This window comes from Chrysochloris asiatica, unplaced genomic scaffold (genome assembly GCF_000296735.1).
Source record: "Chrysochloris asiatica unplaced genomic scaffold, ChrAsi1.0 scaffold00430, whole genome shotgun sequence".
Classification (NCBI taxonomy): Eukaryota; Metazoa; Chordata; class Mammalia; order Afrosoricida; family Chrysochloridae; genus Chrysochloris; species Chrysochloris asiatica.
The window spans coordinates 1,088,079-1,114,520 of NW_006408948.1; the positions used below are offsets into that span (position 1 = coordinate 1,088,079).

Here is a 26,442-nt window from a genome sequence, read left to right on the forward strand (position 1 = left end):
TGTGCACATGCCCTCTCTTCCCATCAGCCGGTAGCTCCACTCTCCTCTCGAGTCCTCCGTGGCCACGCCACTGACTCTGGGCCCAAGAGTCCCCAGGTCTCCTCACACTGCTTGCCAACCAGGTTCCCAACTGGGTCCACAGAAGTCCATTGAACATGAACACAGCCCTAGCTTAGCTTGCCGCTTCATTGCTGCTTTTACCCCACTTTCTCCCATCGGTGATGTGTGTGGTCACCAGTCAGAGAGTGTATTTCCACTGAGTCTTAGTCTTGGAAGGGGGTTTGCGTTGAGAGGACCTGGCCACTTGTCTTGATGTTTCCTAGGGAAGTGATTTGTTTGTTCTTGTAGTAACAGTCCATCTGCCTCCATTTTTCCTGCAAGTCTTTCTTTCAAGAGGTGTCTTTTATTCTTCCAGCTGCTCCAGGCTGGTCTGATCGTCCTTTCAAGTGGAGCTTTCTCATCTCTGGAGATCTGGATGTGGTTCTGGTTTCTACCTATAGTTTTATGTATTGCAAAGGCTCCACATGAAACCTCGTTCACTGGGTGTGCTGTAGCCCATTTTAGGTATTCCAATCAGTCATAGGCAGAAGATGGATTTACAAGCCTTCTAGTGTGATGTTTCTGACTATTCCTTCCTCTCCCTCTCTAGTGTCTACTCTGTATCCTTATAATGCATTTGCCAATAGTGTGTCGATTTTATCATTTAAAGACAACTTCTTGTCTCATTCTTTGTATTGTTTTTCTGTTTCATTTATTTCTGCTCTAACTTTTATTATTTCGTTTCTTTTGGTAACTGTAGGCTTACTTTTTTGCTGTTTTCTTAATTGTTGAAGATGTTTGCTTAAGGTGTCGATTTTGGTTCTTTCTTGGTTTTGGATGTGTACATTTGTTGCTTTAAATTGTCCTCTGAGCACTGCTTTTACTGTGTCCCAAAGATTTTGATAGGTTGTGTTTTCGTTCTCATTTGACTCAAGGAATTAAAAATTTTTTTTAAATTTAATCTGTTGCCCAGTAACTTATAAGCAGGGTGTGGTTCAGTTTCCGTGTATTTGATTTTTTTTCTCTTGATCGTCATATTGTTGTTTTCTAATTTTATAGCATTGTGATCTAAAAAAATGCTTTATAGTATTTTGACTTTTTAAAATTTATTGAGGTTTGCTTTGCATCCTAACATGTGGTCTGCTTTGGAGAATGCTCCATGTGCACTGGAAAAGAATGTATATTGAGCTGTTGTTGGGTTGAGTGCTCTGTATATATTTATGAGGTTGAGTTGTTTGATTGTGTTGTTAATTATTCTGTGTCTTTGTTGGGTTTCTTTGTAGTTGTTCTGTTCTTCATCAGAAGTGGTGTCTTAAAATCTCCTGGTGGTTCAGACTCGCCAATTGCTCCTCAGGAAACCTATACTGGGTCACTTTGAGTTGGAACAGACTTAAAGGCACTTAACAACAACAACTAGTATTGTAGAGTTGTCTGTTTCTTCTGTTCTGTAAGAGTTTGATTTATGTATTTTGAGGCTTTTTAATTGGGGACTTCGATATTTATTATGGTTATGTCATCTTGTTTAATTGACCCCTTAATCATGATATAATGTCCTGTTTTGTCTCTTATGCTAGTTTTTGCCTTAAAGTCTGTTTTATCAGAGATTAAAATAGCCATTTCTGCTTGCCTTTTTTTTTTTTTTTTTAAATGTTTTATTGTGAATTATGTGAAAGTTTACATGGGAGAACATTAGCTTTACATTTATCCTATCATATATCATTTCATTGCCATGGTTACTATCCCCTCCATGCATCATCAGCCAACCAAAGGGTATACCCTGCAAGCCTGTCCCCCGGTCATCGACACACAGTCCCTCTCCCTAGAGTCTAGAGTCCCCAGCCATTCCATCTCTCCACTTCTCTGCTTCTATATCTGGCGTCACTGCTTCTCTGTGTGGGGTCCCATACTCAGGTCTTCTCCTTTGATGGTCCCAGGGACCTCTGCTCCTGGACTGCATAGTCAACTACTCCCCTCCTTTTGCTACAAAACGTCCACCTTTATATTTCCAACCCTCGCAGTCAGTTCTGATAACAATTATTCACCATTGTACCATAAGGGACCTATCCCCATCTCCTTTCATTACTCCCACCCAGACAGATTGGATACTACACAGTGGAGATTCTACCTTCCTCCATGCCCTCTCAATCTAGGCTCCCTCTTGACAGCTTGTAAGCCAGTCACATCTTGCCTTTGTAGCTCCCCATTTTGGGTAGCCAATGTCCAAGTAGCCCATCCCTGTCTACTCTGTGTATGGAGGGGGCAGGAATGATCCTTGCTGTAAAGATTTGTTCCCTCTTTTGAGCTACTGGATCCATGGGTGTAGGATAGTTCATCAAATTGTATCAGATTACTCTTTTTTTTTCGTCTTCTTTCTTCTTCTGGTTGAGCTCTGATCATCCAGTCATTGAAGCCAGGTCGAGTGGGTATTATCTGCAAGTGTGGGTGTTTTTGTGCATATGCCCCCAATTCTTATCAGCTGGCTGCTTCACTCTCCACTCTAGTCCTCTGTGGCTATGTCACTGACTCTGGGCCTAAGAATCCCATCTGCTTGCCATTCACTTTGTTGTTGGTTTTTTTTCCTATCCTTTGATTTTTAGTCTACTTTTGGCTTTGTGTATAGAATGTGCCCCTGGTAATCATCATATGGAAGAACCATGTGTTCTTCATTCTGCTACTCTCTGTCTCTTGATTGGTGCATTTAATCCACTTGCATTTATTATAATTATTGATAGTGTGAATTGATTGCTGTCATTTTGTGCGGTGTTTTTTTGTGATGCTGATGGTTTCTTTATTCCACATAATTTTCTGTATTGACCTAATTTTGCTTGTGGGTTTTATTATTTTCATTTTCTTCATATCTGTTGTTAATGTCTACTTCTGATTTTCCTCTTTATTTTGATGTGAAGGTGCATTTAGTTTTAATAAATAAAAATTTAATTTATTAAATTGTTTCACCTTTTAAAACAGTCTGTTTTATTTTGAAATCTACTTGACTTCCTTGCCATTTGGAAGTTCTGTATTTACAGTATTTCCTCTTTTTGCTTTGTAGTTGATGTCATTGTAAGTTGATATCTCTGGTTCCCTTTATTTAATCTTGTAAATTTGTTTATATTTAAATACTTCTATATCTAGATTGAATTCTGGGTGGTATTATCATGTGTGTTGATCTCCTGCTGTTGTCTGCTCTTATTCTCAGTCCAAAGAGCATCCTTTAGTATTTTTTTTATAAAGCTGGTGTTGTTACAAATTCCTTTAATTTCTGTTTATCTGTCCTAATTTTGGCTTAAATACCTGAATTTTACCATTGTATATCATGGACAATTTTGCTGATGTATGATTCTTGGTTGGAAATTTTTTTCTTTCAGAGTTTTGTATATATCATCCCATTGCCTTCTCGCTTACATCATTTCTGCTGAGAAATCAGAGCTTAGTCTTACTGGTTCTCCTTTGTAGATGACTTTTTGTTTTCACGGACTGCTCTCAGGATTCTTTCCTTGTCTTTGGTTTGTTAAGTGTGATTATGATGTATCTTGGTATTTTCTTTTGGTATTTATCCTGTTTGGTGTTCATTCAGGTTCTTGGATGTTTATTATCTTGTCTTTCATGATGTTGGAAAGTTTTCTGTGAGTAACTCTTCCATTATTTTCTCTGTGATTTTTATTGTCTCTTCCTGTTCTGGAATTCTGATCACCCATAAGTTATTCTTCTTCATGGTGTCCCACATAACTTTTTGACTTTTTTTTATTTTTTATTTTTATTGTTTTCATCCTATTTTCTGATTATTCTTCTGGCTTACTAATATTGAGAGATTTATCTTGAAGGTCACCAATTCAGGCTTTCATTACTTCAAACCTACTCCTTTGCAGTTTCAATGTATTACCTAGTTTTGAAATCGTAGTATTTATTCATCTTCTGGATTTCCAATAACAGGTTTTGTATTGTTTTTAAATTTGTATTTATTTTAATCTGTGTGTTCTTGTAGTGTTTTCATGAAAAAATTTTAAAGCTTTTTCTATGTTTTCCTTGCTTTCTGCAATCTTTCTGTCGATCTTTTGTACAGGCATCATCCTTTTGAATTCTTTTTTTCAGTTAGTCCCATCACCTTTTCTTCCTTAGAAACGATTTTTGGATCGACATCTTGGTTACTTGTTTGTTCTATTCTCTTGTGTTCCTTTGTGTGAGTTAAATTTTTCTGTTGTCTTTGGGACATTGTGGTGTTTTCATATTTTTTTAATTGATGATTGTATGTTGATGTGTTCTGAGGCTCTCAACAACTATCTCCTGTGAGTGTTGTTAGAGAATGGAAGTGTACAACAACAACAACAACAACAAAACAGTGCAGCTGTTGGACCCAGAAAGCAGAAATTCTGGGCCCTCCTACAAGCCAAAATCTCAGAAGATGGGTATCAGAAGGATGTGACAGCAGAGTTTCTGGCCCTACATATAGTTCTTATTGGCTTCAGTGTTACCTATGTTCAGGGCAATCAATCTGGAAGTCAGTTGTGGATGTCCTTTATTTGAGCTAGTTTCAGTGTCTGAAACTACAGGGCAGTTGGGGATAGAGTGATTGGTTAATGCTAGTTTGGTGGCTCTGCGAGTTCTGTAGTTCTGAGCCAAATTCACCTGAATTAAGGCACCAAAACAGTCACCAGAGCGGTGCACCTGGGGTCCTGCTGCACCCTTGTATGGCTCCCAACCACGTATCTCCAAACTCCAGGAGAGTAGGGTTTGCACTGGGATAAATGAGGTCGGGAGCTAGCCACATTTCTGGTCACCAGGATAACTCAAAGCAAAAGAAGAAATTGCACCTTTCTAGTCCCCTATGTGATTCGTCTCTGCCAGAGCATTTTATTTAGCCAAAGTTACTCACAATGGTTCAATATCTGACCAGTTGTTCAGTCATTCTCCCTCTCTCACGGTCCCTGCTCAGCCTTTCCTTCCAACAGGCACTCAATCCATCTCTTCAACCTCTCCTCCGAAGCTCAGGACTCTAGAATCTCCATCTGTGTCTGTTTTATTTTGTTGTCGTGTTTTTGTTGGATAGGATCTGTGTAGTGTGCCAGCCTCATCTGCCATTTTATCAGAAGTCGATATTCATTTTTGAAGAAAATTATTTGTGATTTTATTACCCCAGAATATAGTTTTTAACAATTTTTTAATCATTTGTATCAAATGTTTAGAGCCTTTTTAAATGGATGAATTTTATTTTTTGCTGTTTTTAATTATTATTTGACTTATAAATGTTACAATAAATATCCATTGTAGAAATCTGCCAAGTACTCCTAGCCCTAGGTAACCACTGATCTACTTCCTGTGTTTTCTGGACATTTCATATGAGTGAAATCATACAATATATGGTCTCTTTTGTCTGATTATTTCACTTAATGCTTTTGAGTTTCATGTCATTATAGCACATATCAGCACTTTGTTCCTTTTTATGGTTGAATAATATTCGATTGGATAAATATTAAAATAAAGCCTTCATGGCACAGTGGGTTAAATGTTAGGCTGCTAACTACAGGGTTGCTGGCTCAAACCCACCCACCAGTTCCTCCTTGAGAGAAAGATGAGCCTGTCTGTCTGCTTCTGTAAAGATTTAAAGGCTCAGAAACACTATATAAGGTTGCTATGAGGTAGAATCGACTCAAATGATAGGATTTTTGGTTTTAAATATGAATATGACTCTTTTTGTTTTGCTTTCATCAGTTAGTGGATATTTGTGTTATTTCTGCTTTTTGGCCATTGTGAACAGTGCTGTTATGAACATGTGTGTACAAGTCTGATTGTGTATATATGATGTCATTTCTCTCCGACAGATACCTAGGAGTGCAGTTGATAGGTCAAGTGACAAATTTATTTTTAACATATTTAGAAACTGAAGTCAGTTTCTAAAAAAATACTTAAATTTGCATTTTTTGTCAACACTGTAATTCAAATGTGTTGATTCTTCTGTGATGTTCCATATACATTGTCTAGCTTTCATATGTATATGCGATGATTGAAAATGCCTTGTCATCATTGAGCTTTAAAGACGTCTTTTGCAGCAGATTTGGCCAATGCAATATGTCTGATTTCTTTTTTTAAATGCTTTATTGTGAATTATGTGATCGTTTACATAGGAGGACATCAGCTTCACATTGATTCCGTCATATATCATTTCCTTGGCATGGTTACAATCCCTTCCATGCATCATCCATCAACCAAAGGGTATAACCCTCATGACTGCCCCCTGTTCGTCCACATACCGCCCACCTCTCTCTCCGTGTCCAAGGTCTCCAGCTGCTCCAACTCCCCACATCATTGTCTCTGCCTCCATCCCTGGCATCATTGCTTCTCTGGGTAGGGTTCCATTCTCTGCTGTTCTCCTTTGATGGTCCCAGGGACTCTGCTCCTAGACTGCAAGGTTAGTCACTCCCCTCCCTTTGCCCCGAAATGTCTACTTTTACATTTCCAGCCCTAACAATCAGTCTTGATAATAGTTATTCACTATTGTATCGCATTAGACCTATCCACATCTCCTTTCATCAGCCCTGACTAGGCAGAATGGATACTACTCAGTGGAGATTCTACCTTGCTCCATGCACTCTGGTTCTAGAGGTTCCCTCTTGAAAACTTGTAAGCCAGTTACTTCTTGCCTCTGTAGGCCCCCCATTTTGGGTAACCAATGCCCAAGTTGCCCATCCCTGTCCTCTCCGTGTGCGGAGGGGGTGGGAATGATCCTCACTGTGAAGATTGGTTCACTCTTTTGAGCTATTGCCTCCATAGGTGTGTATCAAGTTGATCAGATTGTACCAGGTTATTCTTTTTTCCCTCTTCTTTCTTCTTCTGTTTAAGCTCTGATCATCTAGCCGTTGAAGCCAGGTCAAGTGGATATTATTTGCAGGTGTGGGTGTACTTATGCATGTGCCTCTCTTCTTATCAGCTGGATGCTTCACTCTCCACTCTAGTCCTCTGTGGCTATGTCACTGACTCTGGGTCCAAGAGTCCGCTGGATTTGGCACACTGCTGGCCAACCAGGTCTCCTTTCAGGTTCACAGGAGTCTATTGAGGGCTTAGCTCACAGCTTCATTGCTTCATTGCTGTTTTTCCTTCACTTCCCCTTATTGGTGACGAAACGTGGTCACCACCAATCAGAGCATGCATTCCCATTGAAGCTTACTCTTAGAAGGGGGTTTGCCCTGAGGGGGACCCAACCACTTGCCTTGATGTCTCCTGTTTGTTCTTGTAGTAATCAGTCAGCCTGCCTATATTGTTTTGTATTTTTCCTGTTAGTCTTTCTTTCAGGAAGTATCTTCTGTTTTTCTGGCCACTCCAGGCTGGTCTGCTTGTCCTTTCAAATGGTCAATATGTCTGATTTCTTGAATGCTGCTTTCATGAGTGTTGATTGTGCGTGCAAATAAAATGAAATCCTTGACAATGTCAGTGTTTTCTCTGTTTAGCTTGATGTTGTTTATTGGTTCAGTTGTGGGATTTTTTTAACCTCTCTCCTAGGTGCTCTGGTAGTGTAGTGGTTACGAATCAGGCTGCTAATCTCAGGGTCAGCAGTTCAAAACTACCAGCTGTTCTGTGGGAGAAAGATGAGGCGTTCTGCTCCTATAAAGATTTACAGTCTCAGACCCTGTACAGGGTCACTATGAGTTGGAACCGACTCTACAGCACATAACAACAACAACAACAACATATGGAATCCTGGTGTGGTGTGGTAGGAGTCCTGGTGTGGCACTGTAGGATTAGCACTGAATTGTAAGGTTGCCTTGAATCACAAGGTTGGCAGTTAAAACCTACCACCTGCTCCTAGGAATCCCTATACAGGGTCGGTAGGAGTCAGAACAGACTCAGTGGCACTTAACAACAGCAACAATATTGAGGCAAAATCCATACTGAAGCCTGTATTCTTTGTTCTTCATCACTAAATGCTTCAAGTCCTCTTTGTTTTTAGCAAGCAAGGTTGTGTCATCATCATCTCACAGGTTGTTAAAGAATCTTCCTCCAGTCCTGATGCACGCTCTTCTTCTTCAGCTAGTTGGATTATTTGCTCAGCATGCAGATTTGAATAAATGTGGTAAAAATATACAGCTCTGATACATACCTTTCTTGATTGTAAACCATTCAGTGTCCTCTCTTTCTATCTAAACATGTATCCCGTGATCTATGTACAGTTTCCCCATGAGCACAATGAAGTGCTCTGGAATACTCATTTTTCACAGTGTTATCCATAGTTTGTTATGATCCACACAGTCCAATGCCTTTGCCTAGTCAGTGAAGCCCATGTAAACTTCTTACTGGTATTCTCTCCTTTTAGCCAATATCCATCTGATGTCAACAGTAATAACTGCCATTCTACACTCTCTTTTGAATCTGACTTGAATATCTGGGAGCTCCCTGTCTTATGTGCTGCTGCAAAAGTTTTTGAATTATCAAAATTATACTTGCATGCGATATTAATGATAGTGTTTAATAATTTCTACATTCTTTTGGTTCATTTTTCTTTGGCATGGGCACAAATGCGTATTTCTTGCAGTCAGTTGGCTACATAACTCCCTTTTCAAATTTTGTGGCATAGTGAGCACTTTTAGCACTGCCTCAGTTTGTCGAAACATTTCAGTTGGTATTGTATTTATTCCTGTAGCCTTGTTTCTCACCAGTGCCTTCAATGCAGCTTAGAATTTTTTCCTTAAATACCCTTGGTTCTATCTTGGAGTCTTGGTGTGGTGCTGTGGGTTAATGTGCTGGACTGCAAGGTTGGTTTGAACCACAGAGTCAGTGTACAGGGATTCCAAGGCTGTAAATCTTTGCAGAAGCAGAAATCCTCATCTTTCTCCCACGGAACAGCTGGTGAGCTTGAACCACCGACAATATGGTTTGCAGCCCAATGCTTATCATCTAGACCCACTATGTTCCCATAGAATCCCGTATAGTCCTTCAGTATTGCAACTTGAGGTTGAGTTTATATTCAGTTCTTTTAGCATGAGAAATCCACACATCTTCCCTTTGACTTTTTAACCCTAGGTCTTTGCACATTTCTTTGTAATATTTTATTTTGTCTTCTTTAGCCACACTGCAGTTTTCTGCTCAGCTCTTTTAATCATTTCTTCCTTTCATTTTATCTATTCTACATTCAAGAGCAAGTGTCAGATTCATCTCACATGCATTTTGGTCTCTCTCTTTCTTGTTTTTCTTCAGTCTTTTAAATGACCTTTTGTTATAATTACACAATGTTTCCAACCTTGGATCATTAGTGTTCTATGTTTCAGTCTAATTTCGAGTGTAACTCTAAATTCAGGCTTGTATCTTGTGGACTTGTTTTAAGTTTCTTCAGCTTTCACTTGACTTTGTTTATGAGCAGTTGATCTGTTCTGCAGTTGACCCCTGGCTGTGTTCTGACTGATGAAATTGAGCTTCTCCGTAGTCTGTTTCCACAGATGTAGTTTATTATTCTTGTGTTTTCCATCAGAGTCCATGTTCTTTGTGTTGTTGAAAAAAAGTATTTGCAATGTATAAGTCATTGGTCTTGCAAAAATCTATCATGCAATCTCCAGCATCGTTTCTATCACCAAGGCCATCTTTTCCAAGTGTTGATTCTTCTATTTCATTTCCAACTTTTACATTCCAACCACCAGTAATTATTTTCTTATTGACATCTAAAATCTGTGGCTTAAACCATCCGACAGGGCAAAGAAAGAACAGACTGTTTTGGAAATCTTGGGCTCTGCAGTATGTTTATTCATTAGACTAAATGCTATTGTCTGATCTTTTTATCTCTTTTAAAAAACAAACATCAAGAAACTATACATGCATGCCTAAGGTAACAGGTTAGTGAGTTTTCTACCATTTTATGATTTATGATTATTGGTACTGATCACTCCTGAGAGTGATTCCCATTTATTTAAATGACTCTAAGAGTTGTTAGCATATATGGCTTCCTTTTTTTATTAAACAGTTTTAAAGCTCAAAGAGGAGAAAAAACACACATACTGAGTATTTGACCTTTCTCAGTCAGTCTTAGTTTCAGAAATGAAAACAAAACAAACCTTGATTAGTAGAAATCAGAATGAACAAGTCACTGCTGTAGCCATTGGGCATGACATAGTATCTTTTCTGTTCATTTAGTTGAGTTTATGCTATAACTGTCAGCTTCAATGTGGAGAGGGGTAAATTTCACTGCTGTCTCAGATTGGCATAGAAATATCTTTTCTCTGTTTTCATAGCAGACTGAGTTATGTATGAGTCAGTAGGTGTTATTATGGAGACGGTATATATGATAGGTATGAGGATGGATTCTGAGTCATGGGAATTCTGAATTTGAATTCTGTCTTTGGCTTTTTCACTTGACATATGACCTTAGTTATTTAATCTTCCTGACCTTAGTTTCTCTGTCCATTTCGTTGGACAGTATTAGTAATGAAATGAAATAATGTCTGTAAAGTGCCTGGCATAGTTTTTAACTTAGTGAAGTACTCAGGACATGCTGACTCTCACTATTAGTATGGATTGACGAATTGCAGTGTACAGACTTTCTCAGATTGAATAGCTTGTATGCTTTTCAACTATTATTTCCCATTACTAAGTTTTTATTAGTGTTAAGATATTCGATTGTACCTCAGAATAATCACACTGGTGTTTAGATTCTTGTCATCTGTCCTTTATTTCCTTTTTAAGACTTCCAGCTGCCCAATTTTAGTTCTTTGTTATCTGTTTTCCATTCTCTTTTCCTGCTTTGGTGAGCCAGCTTTCTTTATTTTTTTTCTGTGAGATTCTCTTAAACCAGCTACTTTAGTAATTTTGTTATTTTGATTTAGTATCTTACTGCTTTTAATGAACATTTTAAGAAGTCACAGTAAGGATTGCTTTTAATCTATGTAATTTATATTTGGTAAAATTCACTCTTTGAAAGTATACATTTCTATGAATGTTGAGAACTGCATATAGTCATATCATCACTACCACAATGAAGATATAGAATATGGCATCATGCCTAAAAGGTCCCTTCAGTCCCTTTGCAGGCATCTCTCTTAACGCCCAGTTAACCACTGAGTCCTGGTGTGGTGTTGTAGGTTAAGCACTAGACTACTGGTTTGAACCCACCAGCTGGTCCTTGGAAGCCCAGTACAGGATTGCTATGAGTCGGAACTGACTCCACAGCCCTTATTATCAACAACAACAATCACTAATGTGATTGCTGCTGGCATTAGTACTTTGGCTCCTTTTTATTGCTGTATATATCTCTTTAAAATGTTCAAGAGCTAGGATGTCAATTTGAGGACTAAGGTGTTTTCAGTTGCCTCATATGCATATTAATGTTAGGCAGTGAATAAGGAAGACTGTAGAAGAGTTGATGTATTTGAATTACAGTGTTCGAGAAGAGTATTTAAAGTACTATGGACTACCAGAAAACCAAACAAATCCCTTTTGAAGAAGGACAGCCAGAATGCTCCTTAAAGCCAGGATGGTAAGACTTGGTCTTCTATACATATTATCTCAGACATATTGTCAGAAGGAACCAAACCCTGAACAAGGGCATCATGTGTGATAGAGAGTCAGCAAAAAAGAGGAAGACATCCAACAAGGTGGACTGGCACAGCGGCAGTAGCAATGATTGTGAGGATGGTGCAGGACCTGGTAGTGTTTTGTTCTGTTGTGCATAGGGTTGCTATGACTTGGAACCAACTTGATGGCACTTAATATAGTTTATCTGTTCATCAGTTGATAAGACATTTGGGTTTTCCCTTAGTGATTAGATGTGAATAAAGCTGCTATATTTCTGTTCCTCCCATAAAACTGTTCATTCTGTGTATCTGTCCATGTATCTACTGACCGAACAATGCTGTTTTAGGGTTGTGTGTATAACAGTATTTACTTCTATCCTCTTTAACCCTTGTATAGTTCCCTGCATATTCATCTGTCTTCGTCATTCATCTGCTAGCTTCCCTCTTGTGTATTATCCTCCATGTCACTCAAGCTAGCATGTCTACCCTCCAGCCAGGAAATTACTCTGTCTTCCCTCCACCCCCTGGCAACCATGAAGACTATTTCTTTGAGCATGAAAACCTTTCCTTGAGTTTTCACAATAGTGATTTCATACAATATATGTGGTTTTGTGATTGTCTAATTTCACTCATTATAATGTCCTCCATGTTCATTCATGTTATGAGGTGTTTCACAGATTGGTCTTTATTCTTCAGTGTTACACAGTATTCCATTGAGTATCTGTACCAAAGTTTACTTATCCATCCTTCCATTGATGGGTATTTAGACTGCCTCTGTCTTTTTGCTATTGTAAATAGAGGTGCGATAAACATGGGTGTGCATGTATCTACTCTAGTCAGGGCTCTTATTTCTTGTAATTATGTACTAAATATAAGAATTGTTGGGCCACATGGTATTTTATATCCAAACTTTTTCAGGATGTGACATACCGTTTTCCACAGCGGCTGCACCCTTTTACAGTCCCACCAGCAATGTAGGAGCATCCTACTCGCTCCATACCCTTGCCAACATCAGTTGTTTTCTGTTTTTTTTTAATTTGCTGTTAATGCTAGGGTGAGATGATATCTCATTATTTGGATTTGCATCTCTGTCTGCAAGGTCGGTGATTCATGCTCACCAGCCGCTTCTCAGAAACTCTGTGCAGGGCCACTGTGAGTTGGAACTGACTTGAGGGCACTTAACAACATCAGTGGCTGATTGTAAGATCAACACTCAACTGCACCACAAGGTCAGCAGTTCAGACCCACCAGCTGCTCCTCAGAAACCCTAAACAGGGTCGCTACTAGTGGAAACTGATTCAACGTCACTTAACAAGGCAACAGTGGCTAGAGAGGTAAATACCTCCACTCATCTGTCAGTTTGCCATACTGTGGTGGCGTTCATGTTGCTGTGATTCTAGAAGCTATGCCATTGATATCTTAAAGAAGGGTCACCTATGGTGGACAGGTTTCCAAACAGACTAGGAAGAAGGAGAGGCAGACTACTTCTGAATGCTTGTTGTTGTTGTTAAGTGCTGTTGAGTTGGCACTGTATAGGGTTTCTGAGGAGCAGCAGATGAGCTTGAACTGTCACCCTTACGGTTCAGACTGACCTTGCCAGTCCAGCGCATTAACCTGCAGCACTAGGAGAGTGTTTTCAGATATAATCCTAGAAGATGAAAACCTTATGAATAGAGTGAAACATTGTCAGATATGTAGTGCCAGAAGATGAGTCCCTCAGGTTGGAAGACACTCAAAATATGACTGGGGAAGAGTGACCTCTTCAAAGTAGAGAAATTGAAGAATTCTGCCAGTTTTTTCAGTCTGAATTTGATCAAAATTGTAATCAAGATAAATTGATCATGAAAGGAGATGGGGATAGCATTCATGTGGCACAATAGTGACTGTAAGGGTTGGAAAGGTAAAGGTGGATGTTTTGTAGCAAAAGGAGGGAAGTGATTGACTTTGCAGTCTAGGAGTGGAGGTCTCTAGGACCGTCAAAGGAGAAGAGTCGAGTGCGGGACCCTACCCAGAGAAGTAGTGATGCCAGAGATGGAGGCAGAGACGATGACGTGGAGAGATGGAGAAGCAGGGGACTCTAGACCCAGAGAGGGAGAGGGGCTGTGTGCTGATGACCAGGGGGCAGGCTTGCAGGGTATACCCTTTGGTTAGTTGATGATGCATGGAGGGGATTGAAACCATTGCAATGAAATGATGTGCGATAGGATGAATGTAAAGCTAATGTTCTCCCATGTAAACTATCACATAATTCACAATAAAACATTAAAAAAATATATTGATCATTACTGGTGATAGGAATGGGATGGTTGAAAACAAAGAGGAAGGACCAATAGTTGTAAAATATGGACTTGGTGCTAGAAATGATGTTCTAGATCTCATGATAGAATTTTGTAAGACCAATGAGTTAGTCAATGTAAATATCTTTAAAAAATAACATAAAAGGTGACTATGCACATGGACCTCACCAAATGGAATGCACAGGAAATCAAATTGAGTATATCTGTGGAAAGAGATGGTGGAAAAGCTCAAACTCATCAACCAAAACAAGGTCAGGGGCTGACTGTGTAATAGACCATCAATTGCTCATTTGCAAGTTCAGACTGAAACTAAAGAAAATGAAAACAAATCCAGGAGAGCCAAAGTACGACCTGAAAATATCCTACCTGAGTCTAGACACCATCTCAAGAACAGATTTAATGGGTTAAATTCAAAGACCAGATGAGTTGTGGGATGGCATCAAGAACAACATACAAGAAGAAAGCAGAACGTCATTAAAAAGAGAAGGTATAAATAAAAGACCAAAATGGATGCTAGAAGAGACTCTGAAACTTGTTTGTGAGTATATTGTTGTTAGGTGCCATAGAGACAGTACCGACCCATAGCAGCTTTATGCACAGCAGAACGAAACACTGCCCAATCCTGGGCCAACCTCACTACTGTTGCCACGCTTGAGTCTATCAATGCTGTCACTTGGTCAATCCATCTCATTGGGCGCCATCCTCTTTTTCTCTGACCCTCCACCTTACCAAACATGATATCCTTTTCCAGTCCCAGGTCCCTCCTGATAATATGTCCGAAGTATGAGTGACGAAGTTTGGCCATCTTGGCCTCTAACAAGCACTCTGGCTGCACTTCTTCCAAAACGGATCTATTGGTTCTTTTGGCAGCCCATGGCACTTTCAGTATTCTCCTCCAACACGGTAACTCAAAAACATCAATTCTTCTACGGTCTTCCTTATTCACTGTCCAGCTTTCACATGCATATGAGGTTATTGAAAATACCATGGCTTGGGTCAGGTGCACCTTAGTCCTCAAGTTGACATCTTTGCTCTTCAACACTTTAAAAAGGTCTTGTGCAGCAGATTTGCTTAATGAGTGAGTATAGAGAAGCTAAATTGAAGGGAAGAAATGAAGAAGTAAAATAACTGAACAGAAAATTTCAAAGGGCATCTTGCAAAGACAAAGTCAAGTATAATGAAATGTAAAAAACAAAACAAAACTGGAGTTAAAAAACTAGAAGGGAAGAACACGATCAGCATTTCTCAAGGTGAAAGAATTAAAGAAAAATTGAAGCCTCAATTTGCAATAATAATGAATTCCATAATCACAGTCTACCACTCATCTGGCAGTTTGTTGCACTGTGGTGGCTTGTGTGTTGCTGTGATGCTGGAAGCTATGCCGCTGGTATTGTGAATGCTGGCAGGGTCATCCATGGTGGACAGATTTCAGTTGAGCTTCCAGACTAAGACAGACACGAAATAAGTAGAGGGAGACTACTTCTGAACATTTAGCCACTGAAAATTTTATGAATAACAGTGAAACACTGTCAGCACCAGAATATTGTCGAATATAGTGCTGCAAGATGAACCCATAAGGTTGATGAAAGGCACTCAAAATTTGACTGGGGAAGAGCTACATCCTCAAGGTCGAATAGATGGGATGATGTGAATGGAATAAAGCTTTCAAAACCTTCATTTGCTGATGAGGCTCAACTCAAAATGAGAAAGAGCTGCAAACATCTATTAATAATTGGAACATAGAATATACAGAGTATGAATCTAGGAAAATGGGAAGTTGTTAAAATGAAATCAAATGTTTAAAGATCAATATCCTAGGCTTTAATGAGCTGAAATGGACTGGTATTGGCCATTTTGAATGTGACAATCACATGGGATTACTACTATGCAGGGAATGATAAACTGTAGAGAAATAGCTTCACATTCATCATTTAAAAGAACATTTCAAGTATAGTGCTGTCTGTGATAAGATAATATCCATATACCTACAAGGAATACCAGTTAATACTACTATTCAAATTTTTGGATCAACCGCTAAGCCAGTGATGATGAAATTAAAGAGTTTTGTAGTGGTTTAAACTCACTATCTGTTCCTCGGAACCCCTATACAGGGTCACTAGGAGTTGGACCAACTCGACAGCACTTAAAAACAAGAACAGCCAACTTCTTCAGTCTGAAATGATAAAACAATAATCAAGATGTATTGGAATTACTGGTGATTCGAATGCAAAGGTTGGAAACAAACTGGGAAGGATCAGTAGCTGGAAAATATGACCTTGGTAGTAGACATGATGTTAGAAATTGCATGATAGAATTTTGTAAGACCACCAAAAGACTACACACACGCTGTGTCAGTGCATGGGAAACAGTTTACTCTTTTACAGGAAAGGCAGTTAGGAAACTACTTTTACTTGAAACCTATTTTCAGCATAGAACAACTACAGTTTTTAAAAATAATGTTTTTTCCTTTATATTTTGTTCTTACTCTTTTTTCAACAGTCTGCGTTTGTTTTATGATTCCTATTGCTGATCCTTGGCTGCGAACTGCAAGTTCAGCAGTTCGAAACTACCAGCTGTTCCGCGGGAGAAAGATGAGACTTTCTGCTCCCATCAAGATTTACAGCCTCAGAAACCCAGTACAGGGTTGCTATGAGTCGGAACCAATTCCATGGCACATAACCAACCAGTAGCTGATCCTTTCATACCGTCTGTCTAGTGATAACAAGGAGTCCCAGTGTGACGCTGCAGGATAATGCACTGAAGGAGCTCTGGTAGCGTAGTGGTTACGAATCGGGCTGTGAACCTTAAGGTCAGCAGTTCGAAACTACCAGCTGCTTCGCAGGAGAAAGATGAGGCTTTCTACTCCTGTCAAGATTTACAGCCTTGGAAACCCTGTACAGGGTCGCTATGGGTCAGAATTGACTCGACGGCACTTAACAACAACAAGGTTGGCAGTTCAAACTCACCATCCGCTCCTTGGAAACCCTGTACAGGGTTGCTATGAGTTGGAACTGACTTGATGGTACTTAACAACAACAACAAAATTTTAACAAAGCTAATTAGATTCTGCTGTCTTGAAGTCAATAGTTTGTGTAGCTAATGGGATGAGCCTGTGGTTTGTGTAGTGTTCCAGGGTTCCAGCTCTTCTATACATTTTGGGTGTTCTGTTTTCAGGAGAACTATTCTATTAGGAGCCCTGGAGGCATAGTAGGTTATGTATTGGACTACCAACTGCTTCTCGGAAGAAAAATGAGGCTTTCTGCTCCCTGTAAAGATTATAGCCTCATAGGATCTCTGTGAGCTGGAACTGACTTGATGGCATATAACCACCAACCACCCATTCTCTTAGGTTTCTGACTGGTTGGTACGTTTTATTTTGTTAACAGCTGTATCATCTCTTGGACTTCGTTTTCGGTTGCTTTCTATCCTTTGTTTGTTGTAGTTGTTTCCTTTTGGACATCCTTGCTACTTTAAGAACTTGCTTCTCTAGGAATTCATGGCTTCTGGAATGTTTTCATGAGAAGCTATTTTAGCTTTTCTAGAAGTTGTTTTTTTATAATCATTCTGGTTCTTTCCTAACAGAAATTCCTAAGCATCTCCTACATTGAACTATTTCTTTCAGTTTGCAATTTTGATTTTTCTCTCTAATGTTGAATTTTACTAGATATATTCTTTTTGTTTTGGTAATAGTGGAATCTGTTCCTTAAGCACCTTTTCTTCTTTTAAAATCTTGTGTTTTTCCTATTATTAAGTTTTTTTTTTTTTAAATTCCTGCAGCATTTGAAGAATCTCCTTTACAATCACAAAATACTTTTTAGAGTCTTGGATGATCTTGTGCAGTTTCTTAATTTCTCAAGTCTTGTATTGATATTCTTCTGCTTGAGTTGGCAGGACTTTTAGACTGTCATTCTCTATGTGACTGTATTTCTTTTACTTCGTAACAAGAAAGCTTCACTGCAGTAAGCTCAGGATCCCCACTGTTTGCCTACTCCCTGCCTCTGCTCCGTCCTTTTCTTCATGCATTTGTTCATACTGCTTTCCGGAATGAAATGCTCCTCTTGATCTTCAGGTTTCATTTCAAGGGTTGTATTGCTGAAATCTCATCTAGGGTATTGCAGCAATCTTCTTACTGTTCTCCCTGGCTAGTCCAGGCTGTTGTTGTTGTTAAGTGCTTTTGAGTTGGTTCTGACTCATACCAACCCTGTATAGGGTTTCTAAGGAGGAGCTTGTGGGTTTGAACCCTCTACCTTGCAGTTAGCAGTCCAGTGCTTATCCTATATCTAGAATTCCATGCTAAATCTCTTTAATGTCTTTCTTATACACTTTGAATAAACCCAAATGCCTTGCCATTAAGCTCTTTATGACCTGTCCCCTATCTATTTCTTCTCTTTTTTTGGTAAACTCTAGTAAAATGGCCACAGGGTGTCACATATTGTGTTTGTTTGTTTTTCTATGAAGAATACTTGTCTCTAATCCTTTCCACATGTACATGGTTAAGTGCCCCAAGTGCCCCTTATCCAGAGAGGCTTTTTAAAGTAGGACCCTACCTATTATTTGCCCAATTAATGCCTTCTTTTGTTGTTGTTGTTATGTGCCATCGAGTCGGTTCCGACCCATAGCGACCCTGTATAGGGTTTCCGAGGGTGTAAATCTTTACGGGAGTAGAAAGCCTCATCTTTCTCCCGCGGTGCAGCTGGTAGTTTCGAACCGCTGACCTTAAGGTTCGCAGCCCGATTCGTAACCACTACGCTACCAGAGCTCCTTGTTTTATTCACGGTTAAATGATAGTTCCCTGTTGCCCTGTTGCTAGGATTTAGACTCAACTATTATTCCTAACATCGGTATCATCATAAAGAAAACAATTGGGAGTAAGTAGAAATAGTGCCTTAGCTTTTGTTAATCATTCTCATTGGTTGGCTGACCTTAATCATATTTCTCTAATCCTCAGAAGATATGGAAACATAAAGTTTAGTTATCTGAGTCCCTTGCATTTGGCACTTTGTATCCCAATTTACCATTGACCTTGACTGTGAAAATGTGTAAAGCCTTTGAGCTGTTAATCCGAACTTGACTAAGTGGTAGAATAATTTTATCACATATCTAAATAAGAATATACATTTTAATGGAAGGAAAGTTTTGGTAAAATTTAGAAGTAATCCTGGAATAAATATTACTTTTGAAAATTCATCTTAGAAGTAATGATTTAAGAAAGAAACTTTCTGTAGCTTTGGTATTGTTTGACAGAGAGATTATCTTATAAATTTAGTAGTACTCTATCAACCTTTAATGTATATTATTAACCCACTAGGTGGTATGTTCTTCAATAATTCTGCATTAGAACTGTATCCTTAAATTTAAAAGCTAAACTATTGAAGCAGTTGAAGATGTGTTTTGCTTTGATCTAAATTGTTGTTGCTATTTGCTAACACATCAGTTGTGACTCATAGTGACCCTATGCGCAGCAGAACGAAACACTGCCCGGGTGTGTGTCTTTCTCACATTTGTTATGTCTGAGCCCATTGTTGTAGCCACTGTGTCTACCCAGCTTGTTGAGGGTCTTCCTATTGTTTGCTGACCCTCTACTTTATGGAGCATGATGTCCTTCTCCAGGAATTGGTTCCTTCTGACAACATGTCCAACGTATGTGAGTGAAATCTCATTACCCTCCCTTCTGAGGAGCATGTTGGCTGTATTTCTTCCAAGTGATAGAAATTAGGCACATATTTTCTGATATTATCATATGGAAACTTTGATGGTGCTGCATCCTGTCTTTTGTACACTTGGATTGTTTTCTACACGAGATAATATATATTACATACCTGGAAGGAAGAGGTAATGCTATCATATACTATAGGAAGATGCATGCAAATCTGAAAGTGTGTCTTCTCAAATCATTATTGTCCTTCAATTCCAAGAATGTAGTTGTCATATTTAACATAATGTTAGGGTGTTTGGGGTGGGTACAGAAAATCAGATAAGAAAGTTTCTCTTGGGCATTTTGGTGAGTAACTATTAAAACATGTGTTCAGCATATACTAATTTGCCTTATAATTTATTTGAATTAACATTGTATTTGACTACCATTTTTATATCCCTCAAATAATAATCTTAAGGAGACCTTAGAAATAAAACCAATAATAATAAATCCTGGTGGGGCACCGTAGGTAACTGCAAAGTTGATTTGAACTGCAACGTTGACAGTTCAAGCTCATCATCTACTCCTAGGAAACCCTATACAGGGTTGCTATGGGTAAGAACTGACTCGACGGCACCTCACCACCACCACCACCACAACAACATCTGCTGTTTGAGGCCCTGTGCTAGGTGTCTTTATGTATATTACTTTTATTCCTCATCTGAACCTTGTAAATTAAAAATGATTTCTCCAATTTTTTCATCTGTGGAGGCAACCAGGATTCAGAGAATTTATGCACCTAGTATAGGCACTTTGTGTCTCAGGAGCATCTCTGTCTACTGCTAACTTCTAGCCCCACCCACTGGTTTTCCAACTAATGAGGAGTCGGAGGCTCATCATCACACAGCTAGTTAGTAGCTGAGCAGGGACATAGATGCCTGGGCTCCTGGCTCACATTCCATTGTACTTTTCACTACATCAGGACACCTTGAGCCCCAAGTGACAGACTTAAACAGCTGTGTTTATCTGTCTTGCATGTCCCAGCTTGTTTTGCTAGCCAAGCAAAAACTACTTAAAAGGATCCTCAATCTTCACCTTCCCACTCCCCTCCACTTACACTCTCATACTCCCACTTGTCCCATGAATAACTTCACAGAAAGAATTGTGCAATATCTCTAAGCCTTCCTCTGGTGTCAGAGTTACTCCCTGGGAGAACACTCACTTCCTCGTGATTCCAGTTTACCTCAGATTGGCTTTCCCTCTCTTCTCTTTGATCGAAATCTTAGTTGTTTAGGCAGGAATTTGAGGAGCAGATGTTATATCCCTTGAACAAGCCCTTTAGTTCTCCTTAGTACTGTGCCTAATGACTCTTAAGCCTGCCCTTTTAACTCTGTGGCTAGCTGAGTTAGGAGTGAAGTGGGGCAGGAATGGTGAGCTTGATGCTGAACATTTCATTTTAATGTTGATAAAGTGGACTTTAGAGAACACTTGTAAAACACCGGGAAAATGGGATAATGTTAAGGGTCCCTGTACAGCTACAAAGCAATGTGAATTTAGTGTAGGATAGCTGAGATTTTGTCTTTCTCTCCACATATAATGAGCAATGTAATGGAGCCAGTGGCTAGCTATTTATAAAACTTCCTAGAGTTCTCTGTCTTTTATATTTTCTAATTGGAAATGAAAGTGAATCACCTGATAAAACAAGTGATCACTTGTCATATGTGAGAAAAATTAATATTTTTCTCATAATGGAAGTACTCAATATAAATGCCCTGTAAACTAACTAGACCCTTGCATTCTTACATTCCAGATTTCTGATTTAGCATCTAGACTATCTAATTATCAAAGGTATTGTGAGTTTCCACCACTTGTTTTTCAGTTTGTTGTACTGTGATGGCTTGTGTATTGCTGTGATACTAGAAGCTATGTCACCAGTATTTTAAATAACAGCTGGGTCACCCAAGATGGACAAGTTTCAGCTGAGCTTCCAGACTAAGACAGATTAGGAGGAAGGAAAGGATGGACGAATTCTGAATGATTACCCACTGAAAAACCTCATGAATACCAGTGAAACAATGTCACACACAGTGCAAGATGAGCTGTTCAGGTTGGAAGGCACTCAAAATATGTCTAGGGAAGAGCTATCTCTTCAAAGTAAAGTTGAGCATGATAATGCTAATGGAGTAAAGCTTTCAGGACCTTAATTTGCTGTTGGGGCACAATTCTAAATGAGGAGAAACAGCTGTAAACATTCATTAATAGAACATGGAATGTGTTAAGAATGGATCTAGGAAGATTAATAACTGTCAAAAATGAAATGGAAAGCCAAAAGATTTACATCATAGGTATTGTTGTTGTTAGGTACCATTGAGTTGGCACCCACTCATAGTGACCCTGTGCACAACAGAATGAAACACTGCCCGATCCTGGGCCAATGTCACAATTGTTGCCACGCTTGAGCCCATTGATGCTGCCACTTGGCCAATCCATCTTTCTGGGAGTCTTCCTCTTTTCCTCTAACCCTCCACATTACCAAACATGGTATCCTTCTCCAGTGACTGGTCCCTCCAGTATGTCTGAAATATGAGAGACAAAGTTTGGCCATCCTGGCCTCCAGGGAGCATTCAGGCTGCACTTCTTCTAACACAGATCTGTTGGCTCTTTTGGCAGCCCATGGCACTTTCAATATTCTCCTCCAACACCATAACTTAAAAGCATCAATTCTTTGATGGTCTTCCTTATTCACTGCCCAGATTTTGCATGCATATGAGGTTATTGAAAATATCATGGCTTGGGTATTATTGAGTTGAAATGGACTGGTATTGGCAATTTTGAATCTGACATAGTAAATGATTTACTATGCTGGGAATGAAAATTTAAGAGGAATGATGTAGCATTGATCATCAAAAACAACATTTCAAAATGTAGCTTTGAGTGGAGTGCTGTTTGTTATAGGATAATATCCATACACCTACAAGGAATACCGGAGTCCTGGTGTGGCTCTGTGGGTTAATGTGCTGGACTTCAAGGTTGGTTTGAACTGCTAGTTTGATGGTTCGGGTTCACCAGCCACTCCTCGGACACCCTGTATATGGTCACTATGGGTCGGAACCAACTCGATGGCACTTAACAACAACAACAACAACAACAACATAAAGAATACTAGTTAATACCAGAAATATTCAAATTTACGCACCAATCTCTGAACCCAGTAATGGTGAAATTGAAGAATTCTACCAATTTATTCAATCTGAAATTGATCAAACTTGCAATCAAAATATATTGATAGCTACTGGTGACTGTAATGTGTGTGAAGGTTGGATATAAAGAGGAAGCATCCATGGTTGGAAAATGTGGCCTTGTTGATAGAAACAATGCTGAATGAAGATCGCATGATAAAGTTTTGTAAGACCAATGACTTATTCATGGCAAATATCTTTATTGAACAACATAAAAGACGATTATACACACGAACCTCACCAGATGGAATACACAGAAATCAAATTGACCACATCTGTGTGAAGAAATGGTGGAACAGCTCAATATCATCAACGAAAACAACACCAGGACAGACTGTGAAACAGATCATTCATTGCTCATATGCAAGTTCAGGCTGAAGTTGAAGAAAATGAAAACAAGTCCACAACAGTTAAAATATGATTATGAACATAACCCACCTGAATTTAGAGATTGTTTCAAAAATAGGTTTGATGAATGAGACACTAGTAACCGAAGACCAGAAGAGTTGTGGGATGACACCAAGAATATCATATAGGAAGAAAACAAAAGGTCTTTATAAAAACATGAAAGAAAGAAAGAACCAAAATGGATGTCACAGGAGACTCTGAGACTTGCTCTTGAGAGTAAAGTAGCTAAAGGAAATGGAAGAAATGGTAAAATCAAAGAACAGAAAATTTCAAAGAACCCCTCAGAAGACAAAGTCAACTATTATAATGAAATATATAAAGACCTGAAGTTAGAAAACCAAAAGGGAAGAATACGTTCAGCTTTTCTCAAGCTGAAAGAACTGAAGAAAAAATTCAAGCCTTAAGTTGTAATGTTGAAGGATAATATCGGCAAAATGTTGAATGGTGCAAAAAGCATCAAAAGAAGATGGAACCACCAAGCAGTCTTTGTACCAAAATGAAATGATTGATGTTTAACTATTTCAAAAGGTAGCACATGATCAAGAGCCAATGATCTGGAAGGAAGAAGTCTAAGGTACTTTGAAGGCATTGACAAAGAATAAGTCACTGGAAGCTGATGGAATACAAATTGAAATCTTTCAACAAACTGATAACAGCACTGCAGGCATTCACTCATCTATGCCAAGAAATTTGAAAGATAACTATTAGGCAAACTGCTTGGAAGAGATCCATATGTCTGCCCATTCCAAAGGGAGGTGATGCAGTGGAATGTGGAAATCATCCAATAATATCGTTAATATAACATGCAAGTGAAATTTTGGTTTGTTGTTGTTAGGTGCCATCGAAACGGTACCGACTCACAGTGACCTTATGCACAACAGAACAAAACACTGCCCGATCCTGGGCCAACCTTACTACTGTTGCCAAAGATAGTATAAAAACTGTTAAGAGAACTGCTAAAGCTTCAAACCAGATTAAAAACAGAACGTAGAATGAGGGATATTATTACAGACATCAGATAGAACTTGGCTGAAATCAGAGAATATCAGGTGTTTACCTGTAATTTATTGACTGTGCAAAGACTCTCAGCTGTGCATATCATGACAAGCTATGGGTAACACTGTGAAGAATGAATATTCTGGAACAATTAATTGTGCTTATGAGGAACCCGTACATAGACCATGAGGCAGTTTTATGAACAGAACAAGGGGATGCTGAATTGTTTAAAATCAGGTGTATTCTTTCACCATACTGAACAAATAATCTGAGAAGTTGAATTATCTGTGGGACATGGCATCAGGATTGGAGGAAGACTCACTAATAACCTGTGATATACAGATGATAGAACCTTGCTTGCTGAAAGTGGAGATTACTTGAAATACTTACTGATGAAGATCAAAGACTGATATACAGATGATAGAACCTTGCTTGCTGAAAGTGGAGATTACTTGAAATACTTACTGATGAAGATCAAAGACTACAGCTTTTAGAATGAGTTGTACCCCAATGTAAAGAAAACAAAAATTCTCAAAACTGGACCAGTAAATAATACTAAGATAAATGCAAAGATATTTGTTGTCAAAGACTTCATTTTACTGAGTCCACAATCAACAATACTCATGGAAGCAACATTCAAGAAACCAAACAGCATGTAAGGCAAATCTTTGAAGTATTCATGAGGAAAGATATCAGTTTATGGACTAAGATGTGTGTGACCCAAGACATGGTATTTTCAGTAGCCTTATATGCATGTGGAACTTGGATAATGAATAAGAAAGACCGTGAAAGAGTTGATACATTTGAGTTAAGGTGCTATAGAAGAATATTAAAAGTACCATGGACTTCCAGAAGAACAAACAAATCTATGTTTGAAGAAGTAAGGCCAGAATGGTCCCTAGAAGCCAGAATGGTGAGATTTCGTCTCTCATACTTCAGATTTGTTATCAGGAATGACCAGTCTCTGAAGAAGTACTTCATAATTGGTAAAGTGGAGGGTCTGCAAAAAAAAGAGGAAGACACCTTACAAGATGGATTGCCATAGTGGCAACAACAACTGGCCCAAGCTTAACAACAATTGTGAGGATGGCGCAGGATGGGGCGATATTTCCTTCTGTTGTGCCTAGGGTCACTGTTCATTAGAACTGACTCTGTGGCTCCTGACAACCACAACATTGTCTGTTTGTGTGTGTATATTTATATATGTGTGTATAAAAAAATGCCAGTCAGAACTGACTCGATTGCACTTAACAACAACAACAAAATATATAAAAATACTTTTCAATGAAACAGTTTACTCTTTTCTCACTAATTGGTTTATTACCTGAAATTTGGATAAGGAAAGGGAAATCATGAGGTAATTTGAAAAGGGAAAGTGTGATATGAAGAGTTACCAACTGTAACAGTTGATTGGCTTAAAAATAAGGGCTTGGAAAGCATCTTAGGGCTGAGTAGATCTGGGTGGCACAAACAGTCACAATGGCAAAATCAGATGAGTGGAGTGGTTAAGTTGGAAAATAACTGAGCAGTTAGTACCTAACCATCAGCAGACATTACTATGGAAGGTCACAGAATGGGTACCTCAGCCCTGAAAAGAGAGGTCGCATGCATGTGACAGTATTCAGTACAGGCACATAAGAAGATGTGTTCTATAGAGTGATGAAGATCCAAAGGATACTATAGTACTAGAGAAATGAAGTGGGAGTTGAGTGTTAAAACATGTTCTGACAGCTTAGCTACTATGAAAAGGGAGAGAATCAGCATCATTGCCAGAATGTCCCAAGGAGGCGAGAAGGTATGGGATCCCAAATGTAGATCATTAAGATTTGCTGTAGGTAGGAAGAAGTAGACTTACAACATTGTAATAGAAGAGGAGGAATATAGGAGTCAGATATAGCTAAGTTTATAGCAGTAATGGGAAGAAGTAGTATTGTGAGTTTCTTCTGAGAAAGTATAGAGGGACTCAACAGCTGAAAGAGGGGGAATTTGGTTGGGCTGAAGATTAAAGGCAAAAAAGAGAAGATTCCAGGAGATTACACTGAAGAGTGGGAGAAAAGAGCTAACAGCATAACCAGTGGATGTTGATGAAATCATTTGACGTTGGTGTTCTTTATTTTGTGTAATTATCAGTTTGTGCAATTGTATGACTTTTTCTGACAATGTTTAATGTAGTCAAAGTATAAAAGTTAATGCTTAGTGTTTCATCAGATTATCTTTTTTTTTTTTCTTCTTCCAGTCATCAGATCAAATCGCTACAGTACAGTAACACAGGAGACATGATTCTTGTTGTATCTGGAAGTTCACAGGCTAAGGTGATTGACAGAGATGGTTTTGAAGTAATG

The 26,442-nt window shown here is 38.9% G+C and overlaps 1 protein-coding gene across 1 annotated transcript in view; it reads left to right on the forward strand.

Moving 5' to 3' along the window:
* The window catches only part of WDR70 (WD repeat domain 70), a 516,881-nt gene that overhangs the window by 154,377 nt on the left and 336,062 nt on the right, over nucleotides 1-26,442 (forward strand). Inside the window, exon 10 of the mRNA XM_006876935.1 lies at nucleotides 26,337-26,436. Within this exon, the coding sequence (XP_006876997.1) occupies nucleotides 26,337-26,436 (100 nt within the window). The remainder of the gene's footprint in view (nucleotides 1-26,336; nucleotides 26,437-26,442) is intronic.